The 6,336-nt window shown below is 40.4% G+C and overlaps 1 protein-coding gene across 1 annotated transcript in view; it reads left to right on the forward strand.

The window, feature by feature from the left end:
- The window catches only part of LOC128864581 (glutamate receptor ionotropic, kainate 1), a 32,805-nt gene extending 26,749 nt beyond the window's left edge, over positions 1 to 6,056 (forward strand). The window contains exons 7-14 of the mRNA XM_054104325.1: positions 1,497 to 1,655; positions 1,780 to 2,039; positions 2,162 to 2,351; positions 4,443 to 4,666; positions 4,743 to 4,880; positions 4,982 to 5,412; positions 5,521 to 5,780; positions 5,854 to 6,056. Of these exons, the coding sequence (XP_053960300.1) occupies positions 1,497 to 1,655; positions 1,780 to 2,039; positions 2,162 to 2,351; positions 4,443 to 4,666; positions 4,743 to 4,880; positions 4,982 to 5,412; positions 5,521 to 5,780; positions 5,854 to 6,048 (1,857 nt within the window). The 3' untranslated portion in view covers positions 6,049 to 6,056. The remainder of the gene's footprint in view (positions 1 to 1,496; positions 1,656 to 1,779; positions 2,040 to 2,161; positions 2,352 to 4,442; positions 4,667 to 4,742; positions 4,881 to 4,981; positions 5,413 to 5,520; positions 5,781 to 5,853) is intronic.
- The last annotated feature ends 280 nt before the right edge of the window (positions 6,057 to 6,336 follow it).

The following is a 6,336-nucleotide window of genomic DNA, read 5'->3' on the forward strand; positions in this document are numbered from 1 at the left end:
CTTGCCTAATGTTTGCCTTGCGGTATGAGGTCTTGCGTTGTCGTGGTGAAACAGAACTGTGCGTCTATTCACTAAAGACGGTCGATTTTTTTAAGTGCCTCATTCAGGTTTGATAGTTGATGGGAATAATAATCAGCAGTTATCGTCTGGTTTGGTTCCAGAAGTTCATAGTAAACAATACCGGCCATATCCCACCAAATGGACAGGAGAATCTTCTTGGGCTGAAGGCCATCTCTCCGACGACCTTCTGGTGTTTCATCTGTATCTAGCCATTGGCGCTTGCGAACAGGATTATTGTAAAGGACTCATATTTCATCACTGGTAACGATACGGTTCAAAAAACTTTCATTTCCAAGCCGTTGCAACAGCTGAGAACACACATTCACTCTCTGCTGAAGATTGGGGCCGGAAAGTCTATGCGGAACCCATTTTCACCAACTTTGAAACCTTTCCCAACTGAACCAGGTGCCTGTGAAGTGTTCCATGCGATGCATTCAACCTCTGAGCTACCATATCGACTGTCAAATTTGGCTCAGCTTCCACGAGTTCGAGCAAGGCGTCGGAGTTAAAGACTTCAGGACGACCAGCGCGCGGTGCATCCTCCACGTCGCAGTTACCACTTCGGAATTTTGAAAACCACTTTTGCGCAGTCCTTACACTCACGGTATCCTCTCCGTGAACAGTGTTTATTTCTGCAGCAGCAGTTTTTCCATTTTTACCCCTTTTATAAAAAAAATACAAAATATGCCTCTAATACGCGTTCGAAGATTCCATTTTACTTTTTAAGAACACGTGCTTCCATCCGCGATTAAAATCACTTGTTGAATGCCCAATATATCAAAGAAAATATAAATAGTTCCGTTATATTGCGCGAATAATTTTTTGTATGCAAAAATCGTACAAAAGTGAAAACAAGCACGAACTTATGGACTGACCAGATAGGTATTTATATCCTTATTTTGGAATTTTTACAGACATGTACGTTTAGTTTTTGCAGATTTTGTCTGAGAAGACCCCTAATAAAATTTTCTGAGGAATAATTTTCTAGCACATTTTAACCTTCTAGCGTCGGGTCAAAAGGGTCAAAACGACCCTATTTTTAGCGAGATAATGGGTTAAGATATTCTACAAAAATATTCCTCGTGAAATTCTACTTTACATATGTAAACTCAGTATTTCGTTCATATAAGTGTTTTAACCGTTTTTTCCACTTTTTCGAAAAGCGCCCAGGGCACAAAATTTAACATGAAATTGGCTGTTCAAAACATTGTTTTCTGAAAAACGCAAAAAGTTTCGAGTGTTTTATTGAGTATTATATATATATCGGCTTACTATATGGACTATATGTGTGCTTTCATCATAAATTCATTACATTCTGCTCTCAGTTAATGCCTCTAAAATTGTTGCACAGTCTTATTGTTACTTTCACACAAATCATTGATATTTTTTGAAAACTTTTAATCGCAAACTATTATTGTCTTTATTTCCGCCGTCAGATAATAACTACTCATAGTAAATTGCTGTACGATGCTGTGGTTTTATATTTTAATGCTGTACGACAACTAATTCACAGTTCACATTATCAAGAGCCTAGAGTGCGTTGTCAACGAGGGTATTGGCGCACGGGGCTGAAGATTTTAGATCAAATGAAACTTGTGAGTATTTTCCTGTTTAAAAATTTTGCGTTTGCTTAATAAACTTATTCCCGCGCTATTAATATATCATAAATAATCTCATTTTGCAAATAATTTTAACCCCTCCACCTTTACGCACTCGCAGCTCACGTCGCGCAACGTAACTCCGCCCTATAAGACGCAAAAAATGCAACTAAATGAAAATGGAGAACGCGACGAATTCAACTTGGAATTGTACAAGCCGATGGTGGAACGTGTAACACATGTCTGGAATAAAAATAGAAAATTGGTTGAAGAGAAAATAAATTTGCGGAAGCATGTAGACAAAGAAATAGAAGATTTTACGCCTAAGCGCGCAAAGTACACAGTGGCCACACGTATTGGCGAACCTTATTTTATGTGGCGGTAAGTGAAAGTTTACCAAAATAATAAAGAATTGGCAAAAACGAAAGCGGGTTCCAAAGAGAGAGGAAATGGAAATACAATAAATATGCACATAGTTTAAGTAAAGTTTCTTTCTTTCACAGCCCCGAACCGGAGGGCACTCACTATGAAGGCAATGAACGTTTCGAGGGCTACGCTGTGGATCTGATCTATAGCTTGGCGCTGGAGTGCAAGTTTGATTTTGTCTTTGAGCCAGTGCCCGATAATAATTATGGTAGTCACAATCCAGAAACGGATGAGTGGAATGGAATTATACGGGCGCTGATCGATAATGTAAGTAAAGAATGTGGGAGAAGTGGTTTTAAATAACCAGACTAAGTCTGTTGTATGGGTATAGTAGAACAAGTAGACTTGCCTCACTGCCCCGTGATAAGCGATTGTTCAGCTTGAAGTCTCCGCTTTCGAATGGAATAGTTCTCGCTTCTGTAAAGATTTCATTTAATCATTTACGCTTTACCTCGTTTCAGACCTGTTTTTGTCTCATCGAAAAAAATTTTATGTGCTACAAAGCAGCAAGAAATTTTTGTAAGAAGAAATTTCAATAATGGAAGTTTCGTATGGCTCGCTGTAGGGATAGAAGGGAGGATGAAAAGAAAAATGAATGTGCTTAACAATATGCTCCTAATGGTATCGCCACCGTTACCCTCAGTCATGCCTGAAATCTTCGAAGGGTCATTGGTTGTACTTTGTCACAGGGCTGCCAGTTGCGGACTCAAAGTCAACTCTAATAAAATTGATGCTATTATTATAAATAAAGTTGATGCTATTTACAAGAAAATATAAACATCCTCCCTCTTTCAGCCGAAGTTAGGTATGATGGAGTGATACTTGACTCCAAACTCCATTGGAAGCTACACATTGAAGATCGGGTAAAGGAGGCCAGCGGGGCTTTCTACTCCTGAAAATCTTTGTTCGATAGTTGTTCTGCCAATTTTAACGTGCGGATGTCTGGTTAGATGAGAAGCTCTTCGGAAGCGGTATAATATCACTAAACTGGAGAGGGTACAAAAGACTGTTTGTATCGGCATCGCCGGAGCATGTAGAACCCTGAATGTCTTTTTGCACTTACCTGCCATCGACTTTCACGTTATTTCCATCGCTGCTCAAAGTGGAGTTAGGTTAAAGGAGGTCGGCCTCTGGAGGCAATCTCTTAAGGAACATGGTATCATTTTTAGGTAGTTAACACCACATTTCTTTGAACTTCGTACAGACCTCTCTATCCGCAAATTAGAGTTTAACAGCCGTGCCAGAGCAATCTTTCCAAGTAGGCAGGATTGGAATGAGGGGAGGATATGCACCGATGCTGGCACCTCTGTCTTCACTGACGCCTCTAACATGGAATGGGGAGTCCAGCCGGGGTTTTATCTAAATAGTCAAGCTGAGACCAACAAGACACTGACGGTGCCATGGTGCAGATCCGAACTGGTTAAATCCTCAAATCTCTGGGGTGTGCAGGTAACGTTTCTCTGAATTGGAGTCCAGGACATAACAACATAGAGGGAAATGAAATTGCTGATGAACTTGCTAGAAAGTGGTCGTTTGAATTGGTCTTAGAGGCCTCCTACCCGCTCATCGGCATCCCCCTGACTGTTGTTAAAGGGGGATTGCGCAACTCAGAAAAGCGCAGTACATATGGAGCCTCATTTCTTCGTCTGCTATTTCGAAAACCCCTTGGTCCCAATACAGCAGACGCAGGACGCTGAAAGTTATGTGGACTCCATGTCGTTCAATTTCCAAACTCGTCGCAGTGCTTACCGGTCATTGGGCGGTCGCAGGCACTCGCAGAAAAGCTAGGTTCACTATTTAATCAATATTGCAGAAGGTGTGGGGCATTGAGAAGGGGACTGGTAAGCACTTTCCCTGTAAATGCCCGGGTTTAGCAGCTAGACGATTAAGGACACTGGGTGGCTCTTTCGTCGACAGTCTGGGGCAGTGCGCCAACCTAAATCTCATCAACCTTCTCCATTACATCAACAGCTCTGGCTGGCTGTAGATATCTGCCCGTTGGGGGTCCCAAAATGGTATCGAAACGGCGCTTCAGTACTATTTGGGGAGTGCCAGACTGGTACTTTAACTGTTTCACATAATTACCTACCTCTTAGGCGTGGAGTTCCATTTTCATACCACTGACTACGTATTTTTTACTTAACTTATATATTTACATAAATATTTTTTTATGTTTTAATCATTTTTTTTAAACAACATTTTAACTCTTTGAAGTTTTTCTGGTACGCCTCTATTTCACAGCGTTGATTTTATTAGCTAATAGCTTTTACAGCATTGGTCTCATTAGTTAGTAGCTCCACCTCGCAAGTAGTCATAAACAATCATTAATTTCGTGTAATTTCCTATTTTTTCTTGTAGAGTGCGCAGATAGGCATTTGCGATTTGACCATTACGCAGGCGCGTCGCAGTGTGGTGGATTTTACAGTGCCCTTCATGCAACTGGGCGTTAGTATATTATTTTACAAAGAACAACCTCCACCAGAGGCCCTTTTCGGGTTTCTTGAGCCATACTCCCCTGAGGTTTGGATCAATCTGCCAATAGTTATAATACTATCAGCATTGGTTTTAGTAGTGTTAGGACGGTAAGTGTGGTGAATATGTGGTTTGTGGTGAATAATTCCGAATTTATTCTCTTTGTTTAATAAATCATCGTCTAAGCATTTCCAAATCAGAGTGGAGAAGCCCAATTGCGCACGAACGCGATCCCGTCGAAGTGGAAAATATTTGGAATTTAGCCAACACTCTTTGGCTGAATGTGGGTTCGCTTTTGTGTCAGGGTTGTGATTTAATGCCAAGGTGAGTTTCATGATTAGCACACTCACGCTGCTCACATCACCCTCGATCCGTGTAACTCTCTCTCTCTCTCCCTCTGTCTCTTTCTTTTTAACACTTTTTAGAGGTCCCGCTCTACGCATACTCACCGCTTTCTGGTGGTTTTTTGCACTCTTAATTTCTCAAACGTATATTGCCAATTTGTCTGCCTACATAACCAGCTCGAAGATGGGGCGTTCTATATCGAATTTACATGATCTCATCGAACAGGATAAGGTACAATTTGGCATGCTGAAGGGTGGCAGTACGTCGTTTCTTTTCTCCGAATCGAATGAGTCGGAATATCGAAGGGCTTGGAATAAGATGTGCGCCATGAAACCGAGTGCCTTCACAACGAACAATAAAGAGGGTGTGGATCGCGTGAAGCGCAGTCGTGGTCGGTATGCCTACCTTTTGGAGACCACTACACTGAAATACTATCTAAATCGTAATTGTGAGTTGAAGCAGATCGGTGAAGCTTTCGATGAGAAGCATTACGGCATTGCTGTGCCATTGAGTAAGTAAATGAGGGGAAATCAACACTAAAAAATAATCGGGGTATATTTTTTAATTGAAATCTGGTGCTATTTATGTTAAATTTCGTGTGCTTTCTCTTTCTGCGTAGATTCTCCCTATCGGTCTAATTTGAGTGTGGGCATATTGAAACTCAGCGAAAAGGGCGAGTTGTATAAATTGAAAAGGAAATGGTTCACAAATAATGGCTCAGATTGCGATGCTAATTTTGTAAAAAAATCCGATGACCAGTATACCTTCGAAAAGACACGTGGCTTGTTTTTAGTATTACTCTGTGGCGTTCTGCTGTCCATTTTAATTGCTATATTCGAATTTCTATGGAACGTTGAACAGATTTCAGTGCGAGAAAAGGTAATGATTATTTGACAAAAACAACAAAAAATCTAAATTTTTTTACTTACAATAAAAATGATTTATTCGACAGCTGCCACCCTCGGTCGTTTTTAAGGCTGAAGTTAAATTTTTGCTCCGCTTCTGGCAAACTCGCAAACCTTTGCGCACGTATGTGGAGAGTCGTGACTCAACATCGACGGGTTATTCCTCTTTTGATGAAACTGCAAGTAGTTCGACAGTAAAGACGAAGAAGAAGAAATCTAAGAAGAAAAATCACAGGAAATAATAGTGAAGGGAGGGTGTTGGAGGTGGGGGTTTGTCTACTATTACTACTTCCCAACTACTGTAACTAGTTACTAAGCCATTAAATAAAGAAGTAAATCAGTAAATAAATATTTTTTAAATATCTATTAATATAAAAATATGGAAGTTGGTGAGTGAGTAAGAGAGTGAGTATATTTGTAATCGTTTCACGTCGAAACGGTTGGGCGTATTTAGACAAAATTTAGCAAATATATAGTTGATGAACTAGTTTAAGACATAGACTATTTTTTAGAGCGAGTTGCCACTTAGT

Source organism: Anastrepha ludens, chromosome 5 (assembly GCF_028408465.1).
Source record: "Anastrepha ludens isolate Willacy chromosome 5, idAnaLude1.1, whole genome shotgun sequence".
Classification (NCBI taxonomy): Eukaryota; Metazoa; Arthropoda; class Insecta; order Diptera; family Tephritidae; genus Anastrepha; species Anastrepha ludens.